The sequence below is a fragment of the Podarcis tiliguerta genome (assembly GCF_965153285.1).
Source record: "Podarcis tiliguerta genome assembly, chromosome: 12".
Classification (NCBI taxonomy): domain Eukaryota; kingdom Metazoa; phylum Chordata; class Lepidosauria; order Squamata; family Lacertidae; genus Podarcis; species Podarcis tiliguerta.
Window position 1 is genome coordinate 8142171 of NC_139545.1, and position 26274 is coordinate 8168444.

The 26274-nt window shown below is 45.9% G+C and overlaps 1 protein-coding gene across 2 annotated transcripts in view; it reads right to left on the minus strand.

The window, feature by feature from the left end:
- The window catches only part of ITGA9 (integrin subunit alpha 9), a 250059-nt gene extending 224313 nt beyond the window's left edge, over positions 1-25746 (minus strand). For both annotated transcript variants that reach the window (XR_014503854.1, XM_083407018.1), the window contains exons 1-3: positions 25163-25746; positions 4905-5032; positions 3431-3537 (exon numbers count right to left, since the gene is read on the minus strand). Coding sequence is in view for 1 of the 2 variants with exons in the window: in XM_083407018.1 (XP_083263144.1) it covers positions 3431-3537; positions 4905-5032; positions 25163-25344 (417 nt within the window). In the remaining variant the exon portion in view is untranslated. The remainder of the gene's footprint in view (positions 1-3430; positions 3538-4904; positions 5033-25162) is intronic.
- Between the last annotated feature and the right edge of the window lie 528 nt (positions 25747-26274).

The following is a 26274-nucleotide window of genomic DNA, read 5'->3' on the forward strand; positions in this document are numbered from 1 at the left end:
ATGATGGAAGCTATAGTTCCAAACAGACGGAAAGCATTATGTTGGCTACCGAAGGTCTGACTCACAGTGGCTCTCTGTGGTCTCAGGCAAAGGTCTTTCACTTCAGCTGCTACTGGGGATGGTTGAGATCTAACCTTGGTCCTTCTGTATGTAGCCTGCCACTGAACTAGGGTCCCTCCTATAAACAAACCCTTGATCAACAATAGTTCTGTCAAGCAAACTCCCCCTTCTGCCTTAACCACAGTTAAGAGAAACAACAGCACGATTCACTGTGGTCAACCACTACCCATGTCTAGGCACATCAGCCATGGTAAACGATCACCAAATGGGCTTCACATCCCACACTAAAGGAAACTGCGGTTAGTGTTAACCATGGTTAAGGGTGAGTATTGATGTTTTTCTTAACCATGGTAAAGCTTAGGGGGAGGGGTTTCTTCCAAAGAAAGTGAAATCCCAAGGCTGATTCCTACTGAGGGAATCTCTGTGCTTGTCTAGGGCAAGTTCTTGGCGGAGACAAGATTGAACCAGGGGCTTCCTCATTCACAATTCACACAGTCACTGCCATATACCAGGTCCCACGGGAATATAATGAGCATAAAGAATGTACTATCTATCCACTGACTAAAAGAGCCAGCAGAAGCATGAATTGATTAAAGTTCAGCTTGGGTAAAGGTAAAGGTAAAGGGACCCCTGACCATTGGGTCCAGTTGTTACCAACTCTAGGGTTGCGGCACTCATCTCACTTTATTGGCCGAGGGAGCCGGCGTACAGCTTCCGGGTCATGTGGCCAGCATCAGTAAGCCGCTTCTGGCGAACCACAGCAGCGCACGGAAATGCCTTTTACCTTCCCGCTGGAGCGGTACCTATTTATCTACTTGCACTGGTGTGCTTTCGAACTGCTAGGTTGGCAGGAGCGGGGACTGAGCAATGGGAGCTCACCCCATCGCAGGGATTCAAACTGCCGACCTTCTGATCGGCAAGTCCTAACCTCTGTGGTTTAACCCACAGCGCCACCCGCATCCCTCCTCAGCTTGGGTGTTTTATCTTAAATCAGTGGTTTCCAACCAGTGTGCCGTGGCACCCTGGGGTGCCTTGAATGATGGTCAGGGGTGCTGCGGGCAACCCTGGCCTCTGTCCTACTTTCCTTCCCTCCATCCTCTGAGGCCTTCTCGCGTCTCTGCCTCCCAAAGTCTTGCACAGCTGTTTGTTGCAGCAGCCCTGGCTACAAGCTCCCCAGGTGAATGGTGCCTCTGGGGCTGGGCAAAGGGGTTTTCCCAGGCCTCTGTGGGGCAGTGTGAGGAGGAACCTCCCTTTGGGGGTGGGGTGGCAGCTATGGCTGCCCAGAGGACTCCCAAGGAGATGAGAGACTGAGGGAACACTCCACAAGGGAGGGTGCTTGAAAAAGAGTGAGACGCCGCCAGTTCTGCAGGCTCCTGAGCCCCACAGAGGTGCCACAGAAAGAATGTAGTTGGGTAAGGGAGCCATGGACTCAAAAAGTTTGAAAACCTCCGTCTTAAATATTTATTACACATATTGTTTCTTATAAGAACCTTCCAGAGCTCTTCTGTCCAAGGTCTTCTGACCAGCTCCACACCTGGACTAGCCTAAGCAATTGAGCATCAGACTTTCCAGACCATTCAATGGATATTTTCTTCAAGTAACAACAAGGCTTTTATGTGAGCTCAGACCATGAAGAGATCACTTCACATTCTGAATTTGATAAACAAGCCTCTTATAAACTTACAAGGTGGCATTCAAACTCAAACCACCTGCATATAGGAAGCGGCACTGAAGTTAGAGGTTTAGTTGTTTGGCTGTTTCAATAAGTTTAGAATGGAAATACTTCTTTTTGTTATTATTAATTTTACATGTAAGCATTAACAAAAAGGAAAGAAACAAAGTGTGTTAAAAATAAAGAAAAAGAAATAAAATAACAACAATACCACCAGCTCACATTAGGAATACATAGAAATTCTTTCTGACGAGGAAAAGAAACAAACTGCATGATAAATAGTGCAGGTGCTTTTTGAAAGTACAAGATTAAAGGATGCCTGGCTTTTCTCCAAGATTTAATGCACTGTCCCCAGTTACTTTTCCAGTGCAAATAAGATAATGAATTTTACAACTGTAGCATGGAGGAACGAGGAACTTCTATTGTATTACTGAGACACTTAAATTAATACAAACACTAACTCTCATGTTGATATTTCAAAATCCAAGCGGCTTTCTAAAATTATATTTTAAGCTCATGCTGTCAGCACTTTCTTCATCTCTGGTTTTCTATTTAGCTTTCTATCTCAAACTGATATTTAACAGAACCATGTTTTACTGGAGCACCGGCAGACATGTGAAGGTCTCTGCTTATTGACTCATTTAACCAATCACGCCTTAGGACGAAACTCTCGATACCCACCATTATGATCAAAATTAGTTTCAATAAATATGAGACTAGAACTGCAGCACAACATTCTCCGGGTTTCATTATGCAGTAGAATCATAGAATTGTTGGAAGGAACCATAAGGGTCATCTAGTCTAAACCCCTGGAATAGAAGAATATTTTGCTCAATGTGGGGCTCAAACCCACAACTCTGAGATTAAAAGTCTTATTTATGCTCTTTGCCCAAGGGGCAAGTGGGTGTACAAACAAGGCAGGTATTGTTGCAACAGCTGCTAAAACCAGAAGGTCTTTTGGGGCGGGAGGGGTTCCAAAAATATTTGCAAAACATTGCAAGTAATTTTGGATCGCCATTGCTTGAGCTGACTAATTATGTCACAAACATTGGTAGCGGCAGCTAAGGACCATGGAATGAGTGTGGACAGTCACACTGTTCCTCTGCAGAATAATCCTCACCAGTTCATGCTCATCACTGATGCTCCTTAGCACAGAAAAATACCAACTCCTGTTGATTTCAGTAGTTAACTTCTGATACCAGAAGGACCAGCCACAAAACTAGGTATTCATGTCTATAAGTGTACCAAAATCCTTCTACTTAATATTTAGCTTTAGCATACATTAGGTTTATTGCAGAATTACGACATGACGTATAATGAATCTGTCTATAGGTGCACACATAACATCTACTCGTGGCACCACTAATTTCATGCTTTTTAAACGAAGAAGAAAGAAGATCCGACTCATTCATAGGAATACAAAGTGCTATTCATTCTGTTCCAAGTCCTAAAGTCTTCACCGCTTTTAAGAGGAAGCCCTCGAGGGTGACAGAAGCAGGTGTAACTCCTTTGAAGCCTTCTTTCCAGAAGAAAGCTTTGCCCCCAGGACCCTATTTGCCTTCCTCTTAAAGGATGTGAAAATACAGAGTTAGCTGGATTCTGTCAATCACCGGCACAGCAAATTAATTCGCACGCAATACTACCGGCAACAGTGTGACACTTCACATTTTGATGGGACGAAGGGAACAGCAAACTTACCAGGATACTTCCTCCAGGTGTGGGCTGCCTTGCCAGGCTTACACCCATCCATTCATCGTCTCTGTCCTCCTTGCATGTCTTCCCACAGGTCATTCCTTGAACATTCGCTAGAATGAATGCAGGAGCAAAGGTGAAAGTTAATAAGGGAGGAAGATGGCATTTGCTTATTTCCACAGTGATCACACAAGTAAGTTTACATAGTTATTTATCATATATCTAGGGACGCGGGTGGCGCTGTGGGTTAAAGCCTCAGCGCTTAGGACTTGCCGATCGAAAGGTCGGTGGTTCGAATCCCCGCGGCAGGGTGCGCTCCTGTCGTTCAGTCCCAGTGCCTGCCAACCTAGCAGTTCGAAAGCACCCCCGGGTGCAAGTAGATAAATAGGGACCGCTTACCAGCGGGAAGGTAAATGGCGTTCCGTGTGCTGCGCTGGCTTGCCAGATGCAGCTTGTCATGCTGGCCACGTGACCCGGAAGTGTCTCCGGACAGCGCTGGCTCCCGGCCTCTAGAGTGAGATGAGCGCACAACCCTAGAGTCTGGCAAGACTGGCCCGAACGGGCAGGGGTACCTTTACCTTTACCTTATCACATATCTGGTGAATTCAGGGTGAATCCATGTGGGCATAATACCCTCTTCAATGGCAATGGAAAATCAAAGGAACGCATAAATAGAAATAAGTTTTTCTCCCTTTCTCACAGAAGCAGAATCTGGGGTCATCCAAGTTAGCTGAATGATGAAATATTTGAAAGCCCAAAGAAGAACTTCCTCACAAAGTTTGCTGATCAATTATGGATTTGCAAATTTGATACCACAAGGAAAAACAACTGTAATAGTTCCCCCATTGCCAACTTCCAAGAGTTTTGGATCAAGACCCCAAAATGTATTAGCATTTTTTGCTCATTATGTGGCAATGGAGGGATAATTGGAAGGATCATGATTTGCTCCCGTGACATATCAGTCCTGGTTTTCTTTTACAGCTAGCTAAGGGGAGGGGAACTGAGTTAAGACAAAAACGTATAAAGGAAATAGAGTTTTTTATTACACCTAAATGAGTATTTCATATGCATTTACACTGCTTTAAATCCTGAATGGGCTAAACACATTTGAACAAAGTCTTTCTCTGTGGCCATATCAGAAACATAGGCTTTGACTTCTGATTTGCAATTATTTAAAGGAGAAGCATAAAACACTTCAGCATGCATACAGGTCCTGAAGAGAACCTGGCAGTACCACAGCATGACTAACGATGAGGAGCTTCTCTTCTCAAATAATATTTCCTGTATCCTCCATCTGAGAAATACTGATTGTCAAAAGCCTCCAGTAAGGCACAGATCTAAGTTTCTTGTAGTGCAACTGTAGTCATAGTAGGGTCGGGAGACGTTCCCCATGCAGCGAAACCCTAAGGCTCTTGAGAATGAGAATTTTTTCAAAACAGAGTTTGCATATAAACTTAAAACAGGGTAGACCCATACATACCTCGGCCCATATCCAGTTCTGTGCATCTTCTGTCAGGGTTAGTGTGAACACGACATTTAAACACAGCTCCTGGGGACTTAAGAGAGGCACTGTATTTAGACTCTGCCTTGGGGGCGCCAACCAAAACCCTGGAAATTGAGAGCAAAGGAATGTTTCATTAATGCTACAAGAAGGACATGGATGCACACAAGTTGCATAGTAACAGCTCGCTCTCACTGACAGGCTATGTTTTCCCAACACCCTTAGGAAGCTATCATCCAAGATACATGTGCCCACCCACCAGGGCAAGGCAAGGCATTTTCCTTTAATAAAACCATGAATTATTTGAAGGAGCTAAGAATGCACAATACGATCTCTAGCTCCACCCCCCACCCCAATACAGTGGTGCCCCGCAAGATGAATGCCTCGCAAGACGGAAAACCTGCTAGACGAAAGGGTTTTCCATTTTCAGAGGTGCTTCGCAGGACGAATTTCTCTATGGGCTTGCTTCGCAAGACGAAAATGTCTTGCGATTCTTGAGGGGTTTTTTCACTCCCCACCCCCTTTTTCTAAGGCGCTAAGCTGCTAATAGCCTTTTAGCAGCTAATCCGCTAATCCCTTAAGCCTTTAATAGCCGCTAATAGCCGCTAATAGCCGCTAATAGCCGCTAAACCGCTAATAGGGTTGCTTCACAAGACGAAAAAACCGCTAGACGAAGAGACTCGCGGAACGGATTAATTTCGTCTTGCGAGGCACCACTGTATAAGCTTTTGGGAAAGAATGAAAATTAACAACAGCAACTATGTATGCATTCTCTCCCCACTCAGCCCCAACTCCTCAGTTATAAATATGAGCACTCCTCAACCCAGAAGAACAAAGGTGGAACATTCATTAAAATGGTCTGAGATTGAAGTACAGTGGTACCTCGGTTTACAAACTTAATCCGTTCCGGAAGTCCATTCTTAAACCGAAACCGTTCTTAAACCAAGGCGCGCTTTCCCTAATGAGACCTCCTGCTGACGATACCCTTCCACCTTTCGGCTTCCGTTCTTAGACTGAGGTAAAGTTTGCAAAGCGGGACACTACTTCCGGTTTGGCGGAGTTTGTAAACCGAATAGTTCGTAAACGGGGCTGTTCTTAAACCGAGGTAGCACTGTACACCCTGTGGGTGTGAGCTTAATCTGTGACGTAAAAGATTTTCCAAGTCTGCTTTGATGCCATGTGGATGACAGCATACAAGATTTAACACCTGTATGTGCATTTCTCTGAGAAGACAACATGTTTGGTAATTGGTTTTTTTAAAAAAAATCTATAAAGTTTGGAAGAAGAAGAAGAAGAAGAAGAAGAAGAAGAGTTTGGATTTGATATCCCGCCTTTCACTCCTTTTAAGGAGTCTCAAAGTGGCTAACATTCTCCTTTCCCTTCCTCCCCCACAACAAACACTCTGTGAGGTGAGTGGGGCTGAGAGACTTCAAAGGTCACCCAGCAGCTGCATGTTTAGGAGCGGAGACGCAAACCCGGTTCCCCAGATTATGAAACTACCGCTCCCCAAATCAACACAGACTGTGGAAACTTCACACTGGACTTCAAGCATCTGGCATTGTGTGCCTCCCCATTCTTCCTCCAGACTCTGGGTCCTTCATTTCCAAGTGAGATGCAAAAGCTGCTCTCATCAGAAAAGAGATTTGGGGAGCCATGTCATCAGCTGGTGTTGGTCCACTGTGCTTCATTAAGTCCAGGGTCAACGTAGTCGTCTACCAGGAGATTTTGGAGACTTCATGCTTCCTTCCGCAGGCGAGCTTTATGGGGATGCTGATTTCATTTTCCAATAGGACTTTGTCACCTGCCTACGCTGCCAAAAGTACCAAAACCTGGTTCAATGCCCATGAGATTACTGTGCTTGATTGGCCAGCAAACCCACCTGACCTGAACCCTGTAGAGAATCTATGGGGCATTGCCAAGAGAAAGATGAGAGACCGAGCAATGTAGAAGAGCTGAAGGCTGCTATCGAAGCATCCTGGTCTTCCATAACACCGCAGCAGTGCCACAAGCTGATAGCATCCATGCCACACCGCATTGAGGCAGTAATTGATGCAAAAGGGGCCCAAACCAAGTACTGAGTACATATGCATGCTTCTACTTCTCAGAGGTCCAATATTGCTCTATTTGCAGTCCTTGTTTTGCTGATTTCATTTAACATTCTAATTTTCTGAGATTGTTAATTTGGGGTTTTCATCAGCTGTACACCATAAACATCACAATTATAACAAATAAAGACTTGACATATCTCGCTTTGCATATCATGAGTCTATCTCATATATTAGTTTCACCTTTTAAGTTGCATTACTGAAATAAACGAACTTTTCCACAATATTCTAATTTTCTGAGTTTCTCCTGTATATTATACTCTGAAACTAGTTGACTGGCCATTCCCTATCCCTAGGAACTCTGAGAATTGCAGTTCCTTAAGGGAGGAAGCCGCCGAAGAATTGATGCTTTTGAATTATGGTGCTGGAGGAGACTCTTGAGGACTGCAAGAAGATCAAACCTATCCATTTAGAAGGAAATCAGCCCTGAGTGCTCACTGGAAGGACAGATCGTGAAGCTGAGGATCCAGTACTTTGACCATCTCATGAGAAGAGAAGACTCCCTGAAAAAGACCCTGATGTTGGGAAAGATGGGGGGCACAAGGAGAAGGGGACAACAGAGGATGAGATGGCTGGACAGTGTTCTCAAACATGAGTTTGACCAAGCTGCGGGAGGAAGTGGAAGACAGGAGTGCCTGACGTGCTCTGGTCCATGGGGTCATGAAGAGTCGGACACGACTAAACGACTAAACAACAACAAAGGGAGGAAGCAGGTGGCACTGTGGTCTAAACCACAGAGCCTAGGGCTTGCCGATCAGAAGGTCGGCAGTTCGAATCGCCGTGGCGGGGTGAACTCCCGTTGTTCAATCCCAGCTTCTGCCCACCTAGCACTTCGAAAGCACATCAAGTGCAAGTAGATAAATAGGTACCGCTCTGGCGGGAAGGTAAAACGCATTTCCATGCGCTGCTCTGGTTCTCCAGAAACAGCTTAGTCATGCTGGCCACATAACCCAGAAGCTGTACATCGGCTCCCTCGGCCAATAAAGCGAGATGAGCGCCGCAACTCCAGAGTCAGTCACGACTGGACCTAACAGTCATGGGTCCCTTTACCTTTTAAGGGAGGTTATCTGTCTCCTTACAACTAATGGTGTGCTGAGAAACGTGAAAGTTAATAAATTCAAATTACAGTATCAACATGTACAGTCCTCTATACGAGCATATGAATGTCTCAAGCTCTATACAGTGGTGCCTCGCAAGACGAAATTAATTCATTATGCGAGTTTTTTCATCTTGTGAATTTTTCATCTTGCGAAGCACGGTTTCCCATAGGAATGCATTGACGGTTTTAAGAAAAAGGCGCAAGACGTTTTCGTCTTGCGAAGCAAGCCCATAGGGAAATTTGTCTCGCAAAGCAACTCAAAAAACAAAAAACTCTTTCGTCTTGCGAGTTTTTCGCCTTGCGAGGCATTCTTCTTGCGAGGTACCACTGTACATTTATTTGTCTTACATTAATGGGTGTATCTTTTCCTTAGTTTTACAGACAAGCTTCCTTCTTTTCCAATTGGCCACTAAGAGATCTCTTCTCTCCCCAACGGTGAAAAGTGTGTTTAGATCCCTTTAAAGTAGCCAAAGCTAATACATAACTGTATTTAGCTGTAAGAAGTCATGGAAATAGTTTCCTTACCAACCACTTACAATTTAAATTGTGAGCCCATACACTGGTAATATTGCCATCAAAGTTTACTTTTTCAACGATGTCAATAAATTTATATGAATTACGCTCCTTCATGGTGTATGTTAAAGAGGAAATGATTGGCATTTTTTATCCAAGCTTGCCCGTCTCTCAGTGGCATTTGTACTGAGAGCTGCTATTTCAGACTCCCTTGTGTTTGCTTCTCAATGCTTGTTGGCTTTCTAGTTTTGTGTAATTTAGGTAACTGGGCCACTAATTGTTCTCACTTGTGAAAACATGGCTCTTTAGAAGGTAGCCCCTGTCAAAAGCCTACGATTTGGCAGCTTCTCCTCTAAAACTCAAGAGAAATCAAACTGTTAATGTAGCCTTTTCTCCTTTAAAGTTTGTTTTAAATATCTTAGCACCGTTTTTCTGGCTTCAATGAAGTCAGTCAACGTTGAAGCTGCGGAGGAAACATCAGTGTGAGAGTTATTTTTCTGGGTAGATGCCTGATACCTCATGTAAATAAATATCTATAACTATATAAATAAACCAGTTTTTACCAACATAATTATATGCTATTTATACACCCCAAAGTTTGATAGAGAGAAAAGCAAACGCTCTCTTTCTTGTTCATACAAAGGTCATAAGGATGAGGTAGCAAACATTCCCTGTGTTTCGTCATTTCAAGCACTTTCCTGGCCCTCAAGGCTGGACGAAGAACTCCCAAAGTCTTTCATGCGCAAATCAGATCAGTATGTAGACAAGGCTCTGGTTACAAGGTATAGCGGGTACAAGGGAGGTGTAAATGTATGACTAAGCACAAGTGAAGACACTAACCCAACAAGCGACACACGCCCTGGCATCTTCCCTTTGAAGAGCAGGACTAGCACAGCTGTTAGCACAGAAAGTGGCCAGAGTCCCTGGACTGGACAAGCAAAGGGGGCACTTCTTTGGGTGCATTGGGCCTGTGAATTTTGATCACACAGGTGTCGCCATGGAGACACAGGTGGAGTTGGAGCTGGCTTAGCATCTGACTTACTCTCAGTTGCCTCCCCAGAAGGAAGAGGTGTGTCAAGAAGGACACTGACAAACTGGAACGTGTCCAGAGGAGGGCAACCAAAATGGTCAAAGGCCTGGAAACGATGCCTTGTGAGGAACGGCTAAGGGAGCTGGGCATGTTTAGCCTGGAGAAGAGGAGGTTAAGGGGTGACATGATAGCCATGTTCAAATATATAAAAGGATGTCACATAGAGGAGGGAGAAAGGTTGTTTTCTGCTGCTCCAGAGAAGCGGACACAGAGCAATGGATCCAAACTACAAGAAAGAAGATTCCACCTAAACATTAGGAAGTACTTCCTGACAGTAAGAGCTGTTTGACAGTGGAATTTGCTGCCAAGGAGTGCGGTGGAGTCTCCTTCTTTGGAGGTCTTTAAGCAGAGGCTTGACAACCATATGTCAGGAGTGCTCTGATGGTGTTTCCTGCTTGGCAGGGGGTTGGACTCGATGGCCCTTGTGGTCTCTTCCAACTCTATGATTCTATGATTTACAGGAGAGGGTGCACAATAAGAGAGGCCTGATGAGAGGTATTTGATATCTCAGGGATGCAACACTTCTATGTCAATCCACATGAGAGCCAACGTGATGACTTCCAGGTATCACTGTACTTCTAACTCACATAAGCCCCAGCCAATTTACCCAAGGGCTAGGGATTATGGATGTTGAATACAATGACATCTGGAGGGTGTAACATTGGCCACCCTCTGCAAATGAACTGGATGCAGACTTAGTCACCCACACAGACCCACTGAAATCAATGGGAGTTAAGTTAGGTAAATGGACCCCTGATCATTAGGTCCAGTTGTGACCGACTCTGGGGTTGCGGCACTCATCTCGCTTTATTGGCCGAGGGAGCTGGTGTACAGCTTCCAGGTCATGTGGCCAGCATGTCTAAGCCGCTTCTGGCGAACCAGAGCAGCGCACGGAAACACTGTTTACCTTCCCGCCGGAGTGGTACCTATTTATCTACTTGCTAGGTTGGCAGGAGCAGAGACCGAGCAACGGGAGCTCACCCTGTCGCGGGGATTCGAACCGCCGACCTTCTGATCGGCAAGTCCTAACCTCTGTGGTTTAACCCACAGCGCCACCCGCGTCCCTTGGGAGTTAAGTTACTCATGACTTAACTTTTTTAGAAAGCTTATTTACATAATTTTGCTGAATTCAATAAGTTCCTTTGATTGATCCAATCACACATCAGAGCATAAATTATCAAATTATATTGTGGTGGAACATGCATGGCTATAATCTCATCTGTGTGTTTTTAAATTCCACAACAAGGTAAAAGATCTCCAGCTTTTTCAGAACAAAAGTGCCTAACTCAAATTCCACTGATTTCAATGGGTATACTCGAAAGGTGACTAAGTCCAAATCCAACCCACTGGACAGAAAAACAGTGCTATTCTTTGGGGGTATAATTCCATTGTTAAGCACATTTAAAAAAACAACAACCACTGCATCCTTTGTCAGGTATCTGTGCAACAAATCTATATCTCCCCACCCCTGTAATCAACTTTAGTTTAAATGACACAGCTTAATGGTAAAACAAGATCCTTCAGTCATAGGCCAAGATGAGAAAGATTTTACGTGGGAATCTTGCATGTAACAAACCCGGTCACAAGGTGGTCAGAGTTCTGTTTAAGAAAATTATTTATTTTCACAAGCTTTGTTGTAACCACAATTAACTGCAAAAAGTTAGCCTTTCACTGGAATCTCTGTGACTAACTGCATGGGAAAGTATGTAAAATAAAGCCAGATAGGGGGGAAAAAACCTTTTACAGTTACAAATTCCTCAAGCATTTGAGTCAGCATTTGGTTACAGATTTGGAATTCGCAGCAGCAGCAGCAGCAGCAACCAGTGCAAAAATTCAAGCGGAGAGAAACAAGAGAAAAGAGCTTTCCCTCGGGATAGCTGGTGTGATGCCCTCCAGATGTTGTTGGACTCCAACTCCCATCACCCTACCAGACAGCATACTCAGAGGTAAGGAAAAATGGGAGTTGTAGTCCAGCCAGATCAGTTGGTTAGAGTGAGTAGGTCACAGTTTTGGGCTGGACTAGATGAGCCATGGGGTTCCTTCCAACTCTACAATTCTATCACCTGCAATCTAATCTACCATCTGTCTTCTTCTTCTTTGGCGATCACTCTTAGCCGAGTAAGATTGTCTTCCATAAACAAGGTTTTAACAATGAGTCCGTAAGTGACTGTGGAGGCCAATTCTGGATCCGCACGTCTTTCCACAGTGGGGACATTGGTTTCCGGGCAGCAGTTGATCACGGTGTGGATTTGCCAAGGGTGCCTTCCTCTTAGCGCGTTTCTCCCTTGCACCCTGAGTTCGAGTGTCTTCAAAGCCCATGACACCTTTGGTAAAGGCTGTTCTCCAACTGGAGCGCTCGCAGGCCAGTGTTTCCCAGTTGTCAGTGTTTATACTACATTTTTTTTAGATTTGCCTTGAGAAAGTCTTTAAACCTCTTTTGTTGACCACCAGCGTTACGCTTTCCATTTTTAAGTTCAGAATAGAGTAGTTGCTTTGGAAAGCGATCATCAGGCATCCGCACAACATGACCAGTCCAATGAAGTTGATGTTGAATTAGGTTACCATCTGTAACCTAATACAGTGGTACCTCGCAAGACGAATGCCTCACAAGACGAAAAACTCGCAAGACGAAAGAGTTTTTTGTTTTTTGAGTTGCTTCGCAAGAGGAATTTCCCTATGGGCTTGCTTTGCAAGACGAAAACATCTTGCGCCTTTTTCTTAAAACCGTTAATGCATTCCTATGGGAAACCGTCAATGCATTTCCTATGGGAAACCGTGCTTCGCAAGACGAAAAATTCACAAGACGAAAAAACTCGCAGAACGAATTAATTTCGTCTTGCCAGGCACCACTGTACCAGCAGGGCGGCTCCAACACAAAAGCTGCTACTGCTCACACCTGGGAGTGTGGTCCGAAGGCCTACAATGCAGTAGCCTTGCTGAAGCTAAGTGAGTCGGAGTCTAGTTGGCACCTCCATGCAGGTGCGCCATCTAGGGGAGAACAGGGGTCCAGCCTCCCCCCCAAAAAAACTCAATGTGCGGTCTGGGCCCCCTCAAAGTTCCGTGACGGCTGTGCACGCATGCGTGCTTGCATCATGACCACATGCCACTCGGTAGCCACCCGACACATCAGCACATCCCGTGGCATGCGCAAGCGACATCAGGATGCTCCGCAGCATGTGTGAGTGATGTCAGCATGCCACAGGGCATGCCAACATCATGTACACATGCCACGGGACATGCCAACATCTTGTACGCACGCCCCACGGCGTGCTGACAGCTATCACACATGACTGGCTGCAAGGAACATAGCTTGCCCCTGACACAGTCAACACCTCAATTTTCATACTTAAGAGGATAAGAAGGTATACATCCCTCCATTTCAAGAGCAAAAGAAAACGCCATTTCCATCAGGACTGGCTCAGCTAGTGATGAAGCCAACGCAGCAATTTCAATTTAACTCATCCGCCTATGACCTCTTCCTCTCTGCTTGGTACCTGCCTTACACGCCACTCCTGTCCCTTACTTGCTGAGAAGCCCTCAGGATAAACAGCTTTGGAAGCCAAGATTGCAGGAAGTGCAGCACTTTAAGGAGTGATGAATGGAGGGCACGGAGGGGTGCCAAGCATGTGCATCTGCCCACAGTGGTGCCAGAAAGCGATTAGACCACCATAGCTCAAATGCTGCTTTGTTACCTGGATGACAATAAACCGCTGAGACAGAATTGCTTAAAAATAGCCAACCGCATTGCAGTGAACTAAATTACTTTTAATGGCCGGATTAAGTGAAGGCTTCAGTTTCATTTACCTGGCTGACATTCTCTGAAATACAACGTCTCTATTGAACAATGAGATAAAGAAATTAAACCTGGCGCATGTGTTTGGGGCACAATGTTGCATTTCGAGTGAAAACACCAGCTCAATACACCACCTTGCTTTCTGTGCAGGGAGGAATAAACATGCAAAGTATGTTATACAGTGGTACCTCGGGTTTAGTACTTAATTCATTCCGGAGGTCCGTTCTTAACCTGAAACTGTTCTTAACCTGAAGCACCACTTTAGCTAATGGGGCCTCATGCTGCTGCCGCGCCGCCAGAGCCCAATTTCTGTTCTCATCCTGAAGCAAAGTTCTTAACCTGAAGCACTATTTCTGGGTTAGCAGAGTCTGTAACCTGAAGCGTATGTAACCTCAAGCATATGTAACCCGAGGTACCACTGTACTGCAAAATCTGCCTTGGATATCAAAATACCAGAAGGAAACAGGTGTAGACACACAAAAAGCAATTCTACATTTCAAGTTTGAACACTAGCATGACTTTCACGCCAATTTTCGGGGGGGGGGGGGAGGATATATCACCACAGAGCAAGAATAAATCATTATCTCTATTCTGCCTGTCTGGGGAAGAGTATCCTTTATCAAATTTTACAAGGGTTTGCATATATGACCATTCTTCAGGCTTTAGCCCCTACCCTCTGCAATTTAAATATCTGAGTAGTTGGGGAGGGGTGTTGAATCATGACTCACATGTAAACACATACAGTATGCACAAAAACTAACACACCACAAAGCAAATGGGATGAATTTTGCATGCTGGAGCTAGTGGGCTTCATTGCCAATCCCATCAATATAGCAAATGACAATATCAGTAAATATATTAATCTGGCCACTGAATTCTGCACAAACCGTCTTCAAGGGCAGCCCATGTATAGCACACTTCAGTAATCTAACCTAGAAACAACTGAAGCAAAGTTATTCCTGTCCAGATAGTGTCGCAACTGAGCCAACAGCCAAAGTCGATAGAAGGCCACTTATGTATCCAGTGAGAGTGACAGAAGAGGATCCAAAAGTTGATACACCATGAACAAAACATCACTTTACATCATGGCTTGTTTGCAAGTAAAATCCCAGTATGGGTATAACAGTGAACCAGGAGTCATGGTTTGCTGCTAGGTAAAGGCAAAGGACCCCTGACAGTTAGGTCCAGTTGCGAACAACTCTGGGGTTGCGGCACTCATCTCGCTTTACTGGCCGAGGGAGCCGACGTTTGTCCACAGACAGATTTTCCATGGCCAGCATGACTAAGCCACGTCTGGCGAAACCAGAGCAGCACATGGAAACGCCATTTACCTTCCCACCAGAGCGGTACCTATTTATCTACTTGCACTTTGACGTGCTTTCAAACTGCTAGGTTGGCAGGAGCTGGGACCAAGCAACGGGAGCTCACCCCGTCGCGGGGATTCGAACCGCCGACCTTCCGATCGGCAAGTCCTAGGTTCAGTGGTTTAGACCACAGCTAGTGAGAACTAAATCTGTGGCCACCTGTGTGTTAGCAGTATGCCATAATCCATGGCTTACTGTGATGCATGAACCCAGCCAAAGTGTATGATAATTTATTTCACATATGCTGGTTTTAGACCGTTTCTATTACAACCCACATAGGTGAAAAATTTCCCCTGTGGAATTTAGAATAGGCTTTCAGATGGTTAATCTTTTCTAGCTCTTACTTGCAGTTCGTTTATATAATGTGTATAATGACAGCAATACGGTCTCACAGCGCTGGAGAGAGGTTTGTTTGTTTTTACTGTGCTATATAGCTTATTTGGAAGCAAGCCCCAGGATTTCAATTTGTTCTCGACTTTCTCTTTGGCGTAAGAGAGAGCTGTGTCCTGTCCACAGTACAAGCAGCAGCTGTCTGCTCCCAAACCTGGGAAGACAGTAACAGAAAGATAGCACACACTCATATTGAAGACAGTGGTGACTAACCTGCAATCCTAAGTGTTGCTTGGACTCCACTGCCATCATCCCTAAACACTGGCCATACTGGCTGAGGCTGATGTGAGTTGAGTCCAGCAACATCTGGAAGTCCAGTAGACAATTCTTCCTGTTGAAAACTATCTATACTGCTCTGGTTTGTCTCATCTCAAAGCAGATATTGTCAGACTGGAAAAGGTACAGAAAACAGAAATTAAGATGATCAAAAGCCAGTGCCATTCCTATCTGTAAAAAGCACATGTAAAAAGCACATAAAGGTAAAGGTACCCCTGCCCGTACGGGCCAGTCTTGACAGACTCTAGGGTTGTGCGCCCATCTCACTCAAGAGGCCGGGGGCCAGCGCTGTCCGGAGACACTTCCGGGTCACATGGCCAGCGTGACATCGCTGCTCTGGCAAGCCAGAGCCGCACACGGAAACGCCGTTTACCTTCCCGCTATAAAGCGGTACCTATTTATCTACTTGCACTTAGGGGTGCTTTCGAACTGCTAGGTTGGCAGGCGCTGGGACCGAACGACAGGAGCGCACCCCGCCGCGGGGATTTGAACCGCCGACCTTTCGATCGGCAAGCCCTAGGTGCTGAGGCTTTTACCCACAGCGCCACCCGCATCCCTAAAAAAAAAAAAAGCACATACACGGTGGATATTGATAAAAAGCATGAATGAAATTATGAGGAAACACTTTTTTTAAAACCCTCCTACTTTTCCATCATGACTTGGAGTCACCCAGTGAAATAAGAGATTCACAATGAAGGAAAAAAGATATATTCAGACACTGCATCATTAGCTTGAAGAATTACTTATCATGGGATTGGGGCTGGTTCCAGGTTTGAGGATGCCCTGAGCAAAGGGTGGGGCTCCATTGGGGTGGGGCTCCATTGATGGATCCTGGTGATGGCAGAAACCAAGAGAACTTTGAGCAGTGCTCTGAGCAGCACCAGGCAGCTGGGTCTAGCAGCCGCTTGAGTTTCCCACAATGCTTCAGGGTGATGTTATGGAAGGACATGGTAGGAAATTAAAATGGCAGCTACAGCCTGCCTGCCGTCTGGTACCACTTGGAGCTCTGGGACATTAAAAACAAATATTTGAAGTGTCAGTGAGGGACCGCTTTGATTTTTTTTTAAAGAAATAGTGGCGTATCAATATCATTTTAAATAAGCAGGTGGAACAGAAGCTTCACCGCTGAGGAACAGCCCTTCCCCTAATAGGAGAACTAAACCTCAGACCTCTTTGTGACTTTCCTAGGGGCATCTGGTTGGGTTTCGCCACGGTGAGAAAGAGGATGCCAGACTAGATGGGCCTTTGGTCTGATCCAGAAGAGTTTGTCTTATGTTCTATGCACGTGGTAGCTTTAACACCTGGTTTGAATGACTGCAGACCCCTTTAAAATGGTATGAGGTTTGGGTTCTGTAGTTAGAACAATGGCAGATACACACACATCCAAAACACAATAAAAGCACATAACTTCCCTCAAAGAATCCAGGGGCCTGTAGTTTCTTCCTCACAGAACTAAAATTCTAAGCATCCTTAATATTCTACAGTTCCCAAGATTCTGGGGAGAGGTCGTATGCTTTAAAGGTGCGCTGGGTGTGTTTTAAATGTGTGGGGTGCACCTGCCCTCAATACTGAGAAAGGTTATTTTAAGAATATGTCATAAATTGTACATCCTGAATGATCTATCCATTTGACTCGCCCTAGCACTGATGCCTGGAGAAATACGAAAAATCTAACAGAATCTAGTTGGGTTGTTGTTGTTGTTTACAATCTAAAGGTAATGCCATGAACAGGAACAATAATCATATTTATAACAGTTTTTTTACTGCCATACTAGTTTCTCACACATGAGTCAGGGTCAGCGTGAACCAACAAGTCATTTTTAGCTTTGCATTTTCTGCACCAAGAAATGTGCATTGTGTGTTAGAGACAACTCAGCATTTGAAAATGTAATTTTTATTCCCCTGTCCCCAGTCCAAATTAAAATAAGCTCTTTCAATTTGCTTCTCAATATTATTCGAGAAACTCCCCCCCCCCCCCGTCAGTAAACACACCGCTGGAAAGCTGACAGGCAGGAAAAGGGAAAAAGCACTTTCAAATCAAAGAGAACGATGGCAATTCATTTTAGGGCCCGGTTCCAGACTGAATGCATTTATTGATACCACAATGTGCCACAGTTCCAAGGCCAGGATTTTAAGAAATAAGAGTCCCATCTATTGGAATGAGATACAGGCAAGCATTGTGAACTTATCCCTGCCTTCATTCAAACGGCTCCAGGTGAATTTAGAGCCATCCAAACCAGAGAGCTACTTTTTCACAGAGCCCACCCCCAATAAACGTGGAAAGAGTGTTTGCACGCACCCCGCTCCAAAGTAGAAAGAAGTATTTTTTAAAAAAATAATCGCTTGAAATATTTACCTCCTTCTTCCATTATGGGCTTGTAGGCCAACAGTTGTTTTTAGAAGCCCACATCCAGCTCTTTAACCATTTAAAACACGAGCGGTATGAAATGAATTTGCTCTCCCCAGCCTCACTGGAAGTTGTTAAGGCTGCTCGAATTATTCCCATCCGGCGCAAGCGGACCTATCGTATTTCATATTGAGAGCATCTGCTGTCAAGATGATGGGCTCGCGACTCGTTCCTGAGAAACAGCAGAGAACGAAGGCAACCAAACAAAGCATAAGCACTGCTCCGAGGAGTGCGAGAGACAGGTGCCTACATGCTCCATTAGCCACCAAGTCCAAATTGTCATTGCGAACAAAAACACTGGACCATGTGTGGCAGCAGCTCATTAGCTTGACATTTGGAATCCATCTCTACAAGCTTAACTAAGGCCAGCTCCCATTGCCAAGCTACTCTTCTGCGTCTGTTTTCAAGAGGCATTCGTGACTCTTGCTCTCAGTTATTGGGGATCACCACGATTACAGAATAACTACAAAGCTGGGTTTCAAGTCTCAGCAGAATTTATTCCAGGGGTTGTCTATGGGCACCAGTGTTTGTACTTAAAATGGTGCCCGAGAAAGGTCTCAGTAAATACCCACTTCAACATCCACAATGGGAGACAGTTTGCTCTTCTGGCTCAGTTGGTGTTTGAACTTCTACACAACACCCTTAAACATGCTCATATTTCGTTGGTAGCGCAGCACTTTGCAAGTGTTGGCATTCAGCTGGTCGCAGGTGCCCATGGTCAGCTGGTTATTACCTCTTGAAAAGTGCTGTGCTTTGAAAGCCCCACCGATCACTGATCATCAATACTAGCAAACTGCTGTGCCCACAACGCTCTAATTTCAACCACACGAGCAAAAGGAAAACAGGTCGTCTCATTGTGAGCGGTCTCTCTTAACCATCTCTCAAAGTTGGCCAATGGGGTGAAGGCAAAAAGGATCTGGCCTAGCAGTTAGATTCAGTTCCTTGCCACTAGTGTAGAAAGCAGGAAGTTAGTGCCTGGAGCAAATCTTAAGTTTTAAAGCAGACATTGTGTGAGATACAGTGGTACCTTGGGTTAAGAGAACTTAATGCGTTCTGGAGGTCTGTTCTTAACCTGAAACTGTTCTTAACCTGAAGCACCAGTTTAGCTAATGGGGCCTCCTGCTGCCGCCATGCCGCCGGAGCACGATTTCTGTTCTCATCCTGAAGCAAAGTTCTTAACCCGAGGTAATATTTCTGGGTTAGCAGAGTCTGTAATCTGAAGCGTATGTAACCTGAAGCGTATGTAACCCGAGGTACCACTGTATAGCAATGGTTGGGTCACGATGACTTCATTGACATTAATGGTTGGCATGGGTTTTGGCTTAACACAACCATAAAGAATTCATGAGCCCATTACCAAATTAAATTGTAAATGTCATCTCAGAATGCAGGTTGAACATCTTCCAGGAGTACCTGCACTTAACTGCAGAAATCAGTTTCAAAGAGCATGTGAGCTGTTCTCCAGGTGAGGTCCCAGACCTATAAAATGTGAAAGAACTAAGAAACAGGATCTTTATAACTATTTGCTCCACCCTCCCACTTTTAAAAAATAAAATAAAATCTGAAGAGCTACTGGTAGAGAAAATAAGTGAAGATTATCACTTCCCCCCCCCCAAAAAAAAAGTCCAGAAAAGCAGGTGTTGCTTTGTAAACAATGGAAAACTAATAAAGACACTATAAGACACTGACTACCATAAGAATCATGGCTTCTTCTGCTGTTGTTTCTAAAGCATTACTTCTAAATATTATGTAGTAATTTGCAGTTTCCAGGAATAGTCTGCGCTTGTTCCACTGTACCACATCCAGGATGGAGCAAAATTACTTTAAATACCAAGTACAAACCAAGTGACCTCAGTCATACTGGAGGCTTAACAACTCTAGTGCTATCCCTGAACCACAGCAAGAGAAGCAGCTTTTCTGCAACAAAAAATAAATCACTGAAGCTGGATTTTAAATGTCAACTCCATGGCTGCAAAAGAGAACGTATTTGCTAGGGAGCAATGCACATGTAGAGAGAGGGAGCATTGCCAAGCATAGACTTTGGTTATCCAGTACAGACTGATATGTCAACGTCAATTCTATATATAAGACGCACAAATGTACCTCTTCAACTGTTTCATCTACAAGCCCTTGGCAAGAGGCATTAGAATCCAGGACAGACAATGTTCTCTTCATGCAGTAATTTGGAATTGAACTAGCTAACCCCCTAAAGCTTTTGGATTAACGGGTATGGCGCACAGAAATGTAAATGAATGAAAACTCTCAGACTCCCAGAAACTGACAAGTGGAAAAAGTTGTTGGCTGTAAGTTATCAATTCATCATCTGTTGCTCCTTGAATCTCTCTCTCTCTAGACCCCCTGTATTTGATTCACTAACCTAGAGGGCTGAACTGAAGCCTACATGAAGATGGGAAAGTGCTTGACATCTGCAGAAAGTGCGAAACTTTCCACACTTTTGCCAGTTGTCTCCTTTCTTTCAAATATAGAAATGCCGTAACTCAAACCATGACTCTTGGCCCCAATCTGTTCCTTAATTGTTAAGTGTGAGATCCCCACCCTGGTTGCTCAGTGTTGACAACCACTACTTCACATGTTCCAGATCTGAATACAGAAAATGTTTCAGGGACATGCCCTAGCTAAAATTAAGCCCCGGCTTCTGCAGACTGAAGTTGACCCGGCACAAATAGCTTTTTGCTGGCTCCACCGCGCACATCATCTGAAGTGGGGTGCTATTTAGAAATGGTTTGCTGTGGCACCAGGACCTCTCAGTGTCCACCTGCCACAAAACTCCATCACCACCATTAAGATTGTCATGTGAAGTTGAACTAATGCAGGGGTGCCTCTCTGAATGGAATCCAACCCCCTCCCTCCCCAGCCAGAATGGCCAATGATCAGAAATGGTGGGAGCTGTAGTCAAGTTACATCTGAAGGGCTGCAAGGCTCTGACCTAAAACAATCAGTCTCAAGTCCAGTTTTCATTGAGATGGCTCGGTCTGCAGATGTTGGAGCGTCGTACAAGAAAAACCAGGGAGTCTTCTCTTCTCATGAGGTGGCCAAAGTCTTGGAGCCTCAGCTTCAGGATCTGTCCTTCCAGTGAGCACTCAGGGCTGATTTCCTTAAGAATGGATGTGTTTGATCTTCTTGCAGTCCATGGGACTCTCAAGAGTCTCCTCCAGCACCATAATTCAAAAGTGTCAATTCTTCGGCGATCAGCCTTCTTTATGGTCCAGCTCTCACTTCCATACATCACTACTGGGAAAACCATAGCTTTTACTATACGGACCTTTGTTGGCAGGGTGATGAAAGATGGGAGGGCACAAGGAGAAGGGGACGACAGAGGACGAGATGGTTAAACAGTGTTCTCGAAGCTACAAACATGAGTCTGACCAAACTGCGGGAGGCAGTGGAAGACAGGAGTGCCTGGCGTGCTCTGGTCCATGGGGTCACGAAGAGTCGGACACGACTAAACAACAACAACACAAGAAAAACACTTCCTCCAGGTCTCAGATGGAGGGCTTCTAGGCTATTCCTTCTCACTCAAGTGCTACTTTTTTAGGTGTATGATTTCTTTTTTCATGAGAGAATACTCCTCCATGCGCAATCCCCCATCTGCAACCTGAAGAGGCACAACTGAAATACAGGTCTACCACTTTAAGAAAAAACCAGGACTATAATTGGTCCTTATGGCAATGCTGCTCAGAAAGAAATCTTTCCCTGTCATCTTTGCACATTAACGTAACAATATCCTACCAAGAAACCATGAGGTTCAACCTCAGATCCTCTGAGAGATGATGATGATGACTGTTGTGTCAAGAGCTGCTAATCTGGACTCACACCTGCGTGTTTGATGACTAGCGTCAAAGGCTGCCTTGCATGTGTGAACATCCTATCATGGATCACTGTGCTCTCAAAGCACCCCTCAACACTTAATACCAGGGTGGGGCTCTAACTGGGGGAGACAGCTCCAAGCATGTCCATCCCTCTACAGGCCACTTTGTCAAGTGGAATGGGCCACTCGCCTCTTTGTCCAGAGCTTTAAAGGACATAATCTTGGGCTCCCAGTTGCTGCTGTTGTCTTTATTAAGTCTCTTTTCTTATGAAGTAACCAGGAGCAACTTGCATTAATACCAATTATAGGTAAAGGTAAAGGGACCCCTGACCATTAGGTCCAGTCGTGGCCGACTCTGGGATTGCGGTGCTCATCTCGCTTTACTGGCCGAGGGAGCCGGCACACAGCTTCCGGGTCATGTGGCCAGCATGACTAAGCTGCTTCTGGCGAACCAGAGCAGCGCACGGAAACACTGTTTACCTTCCCGCCGGAGCGGTACCTATTTATCTACTTGCACTTTGACGTGCTTTCAAACTGCTAGTTGGCAGGAGCAGGGACTGAGCAACGGGAGCTCACCCCGTTGTAGGGATTCGAACCGCCGACCTTCTGATCGGCAAGTCCTAGGCTCTGTGGTTTAACCCACAGCGCCGCCCACGTCTCTATACCAATTATAAACAACAATAGAAAAGCATGGCAACACAAATAAAAGGCTAAAAGCACAGGTAAACCAAAAGGTTCCACCCCACTAAGAAAACCAACAATATCCTTCAAATTAAGAGCCAAACGCCTAGATGGGGGAGAAAAGTCTTTGCCTGGTACCTAAAACTACATAAAGATGTTGCTTCACTGTTATGGTCCAAAGGAAAGCACAGCAAGATATTTGGTACCAAGATCACCACCACCATATCCGATGTCCCTTCGAAGAACTTGCAGGAAACGAAACACCTCCATTTCTCTGGCCCAAGCATTGGGCCAAGCATCCACATTGCCCAAGCATCCTTACAACTAGAGTCTTTAGGAAAACACTTTCTGCCATCTTTCTTAAAAGTACAACGTACATCAGGGGTCCACATGGGGCCCTGCCACAGATCTTTGTCTGTAGCCCAAATCCAGCAGTCGGGTCCAATCCTCACTCAAGGGTGAACTCACATCAAGCATGTTTCATTGTCCTTGTCATCGTCTGCTTGGTAACACATACACATGCATGAGCACACACACACATATTGCACACATGCACATGCCACATTAGTGTGCAGTTAGGCCATTTTAGTGAAGGGTAGTCAACGTGGTGTCATCCACATGTTGTCAGACTACAACTCCCATCATCCATAACCATAGACTATGCTGGCTGAGGGTGATGGGAGTTGAAGCCTAACAATACTACATTGGCTTTCTCTATTTTAGACTGTGAGCTTAATGGTCGTATTGGGGAGAGGGACTCTTTAGATAGCAGTTGTGCCTTACATCTCTCACTTCAAAATGTAGAAAGCTAGCCCTGCTGTATCTGGAGTCTGCTCATTTTGCTGAGAGAGACCCTGGACTTCTGCCCCAAAGTCTGACCTGATGGCATCACACAGCTCCTAATAAAATTCTAGCCCCACCAGTGACCATTCCCAACAGACCATTTGAGAATCAATGCTTCTTTGCATGGTAGGGGGGAAAGTGGCCCTCTAGAAAACAGATTTTTAAAATGTATACAAACATAAAAAATGGCTCCCCCATCCACAAACACAACCCTGCTGTTGTAGGATACTGGAGAGGATGCTAGGAAAAAGGAATCAATTTCTCCCATAACTAATAACTTAGCTCAACAGTGCACTCTCTCCCCATCACATGAGTGGGAGGAGGGAGTTCCACTTTAACCCTCCCTCCCATTTCCATGATAGACAATTGCTGGCATTTTAAAATTTCATCCAATCAATACCACTTAAGACAACCCAAATTTAATTTCAGCGAGGGCTCCCGTCGTCAAGATCTGGCCCTGGAACGTGCGATTTAGTAAGAGCAAGGAGCAAGGCATGCTTAGCTTGGAGGAGGGTTTCTGTGTGCGGTGGAGAAACAGCACCATACTTTTAGGTTACTTGAAGGGCTGTCACACAGAAGAGAGCAAAGATTTGCTCTCTGCTGCCCTCGAGGGCAAGACTAGAGCTAATGGGTTTCAGCTGTGGGAGGAGGCAGAGTCTGGCCGTTAAGAGAAAATCCTTAATTCTTGACTGCAAGGGTCAAGAATGGAACAGGCTCACCCTCACTGGGCTACCATCTGTTGGGGATGCCCAAGCACTGGCTTGTCTGCATGGTCCAGGGGGGCTGACTAGGTGGCCTTCAAGGATGCCCTCCAATCCACAATTCTAAGCCTCTGAGCGCATGCAGAGTGCCGCTTTCTTATCACGAGGCAGGCTTTCAGCATACACAGTTCTAGAGGGCAAGGGGCAAGAAGGGGTAAGTCCATCAGAGAGCTAAAAGGGAAGAGCTATTTGACAGTGGAGCAGGTCTCCCTTGGGAGGTGGTGGCCCTGGAAGGTTTTAAGCAGAGGGTGGATGGTCATCTGTCATGAATGCTTTGGCTGAGATTCCTGCATTGCAGGGGGTTGGACTAGATGACCTTTGGGTCCCTTCCAACTCTATGATTCTATGAAATAGGAACTTTTAGAGAAAGAAAAAAGTGCCTATTTCATAGAATCATAAAGAAAGAAATAGTGATGTATGGAAGTGAGCTGGACCATAAAGAAGGCTGATCGCCGAAGAATTGATGCTTTTGAATTATGGTGCTGGAGGGAGACTCTTGAGAGTCCCATGGACTGCAAGAAGATCAAGCGTATCCATTCTTAAGGAAATCAGCCCTGAGTGCTCACTGGAAGGACAGATCCTGAAGCTGAGGCTCCAATACTTTGGCCACCTCATGAGAAGAGAAGACTCCCTGGAAAAGACCCTGATGTTGGGAAAGATGGAGGGCACAAGGAGAAAGGGACGACAGAGGATGAGATGGTTGGACAGTGTTTTTGAAGCTACCAGCATGAGTTTGACCAAACTGCGGGAGGCAGTGGAAGACAGGAGTGCCTGGCGTGCTCTGGTCCAGGGGGTCACAAAGAGTCGGACACGACCAAACAACAACTGAGAAAGAAAGGGGGAGAAGAGTCTTCAGGAGGTTGAGTGGGTCTTGGAAGATCGGAAATCAACTTTAGCTCAGTTGGCAGAGAACGAGACTCTGGATCTCTGGGGTTGCGGGTTCGATCCCCACGTTGGACAAAACAGATTCCAGCATTGCAGAGAGTTGGACTGGATGACCCTTGCGGTCCCTATGATTCTGGAAGAGGGTGGGAGAGGCAAAGCTGGACCAGAGGAAGGGAACTCCCACCCCTCTCCCCTTACTCACCATCGCGTATTGTCATAGTAATGCTCCAGCACGGAGTAGCCGAAGAAAGAGTTGTTGGGTCCTTGGAAAATCACCGGGTGGTCCAGGTCGAGGTTATAGGAGTAGACCAGCGCCACGCACAGCGTCGCCACCAGCACTTGACACGCGCCCCGCTTGCGCGCCCCGCGGGACGCAGCAGCCATTCTTCGGCGGAGAATGCGCGCCTCTTGCAAGCCAGGATCCGGCCGCCCAGCTCCGTCGGGCGCCGCCTGCTCTCGGAGAAGAAGAAGAGAACCGGCAGCAGCAGGAGCCCCGCGATCCGGACCCAAGAGCGGAAGGGCGGAGCAGCCAGCAGCGCTCGGCTTGGCGCATCCACGCAGCTCCTGCAAGCCAAGACCATCCAGAGGCGAGTGTCCGGGCGGCAGGCACTTCCCCGCGGGAGTTTGCAAGGGCGGCGGCGGCGGCAGGACGCTGGAGCGCGCGGGCTCTTCTGGCCGCGTCCCGGAGCAAGCGAGGGGGTTTTGAGCGCCGCCGCCGCCGGGCGCCAATCGCACGCGAGCGAGCGCGGCGGAACCAGCCGTCTCCCCGCCGGAGGCGCAGCGCCCTCTGGCGACGCCTCTCGCGCTCTTGCGCGCCGGAGCAGAAATAAGGAAAAAAACCAGAAAGTTAGCTTCGGGAGAGAGATTAGGGGGCCGGGGCAGCTGCCCCCCCCCCCAAGCCAAGTAAATGAATAAAACTCAGTGGCGTAGCGTGGGGGGTGCAAGGGGGGCCGGCCGCACCTGGCGCAACATCTGGGGGTAGGGTTAGGGGGCGCAAATCCACGGGTTAGGGGGTGCAAATTACTTGCCTTGCCCCGGGTGCTGACAACCCACGCTACGCCACTGATAAAACTAGTGCTTTATCTGGGGGGACGCAGACCCCTAAACATTTTGTGAATCTTTGTACTTTTGTCCATTTGCTGTATTTATTTTTCCCGGTTGGAACTCTAAAATGGAGATTTTCTTGAGTCAAAATGAGAGTACCCCTAAACATTTTTTTTAGAAAAAAAGCACTGAAAGTACTTAACTAATTGAGGTTCTGTCACACACACTCACCCCAACATAAAGCCTGCCCCGTAATATAAATCCTGATAT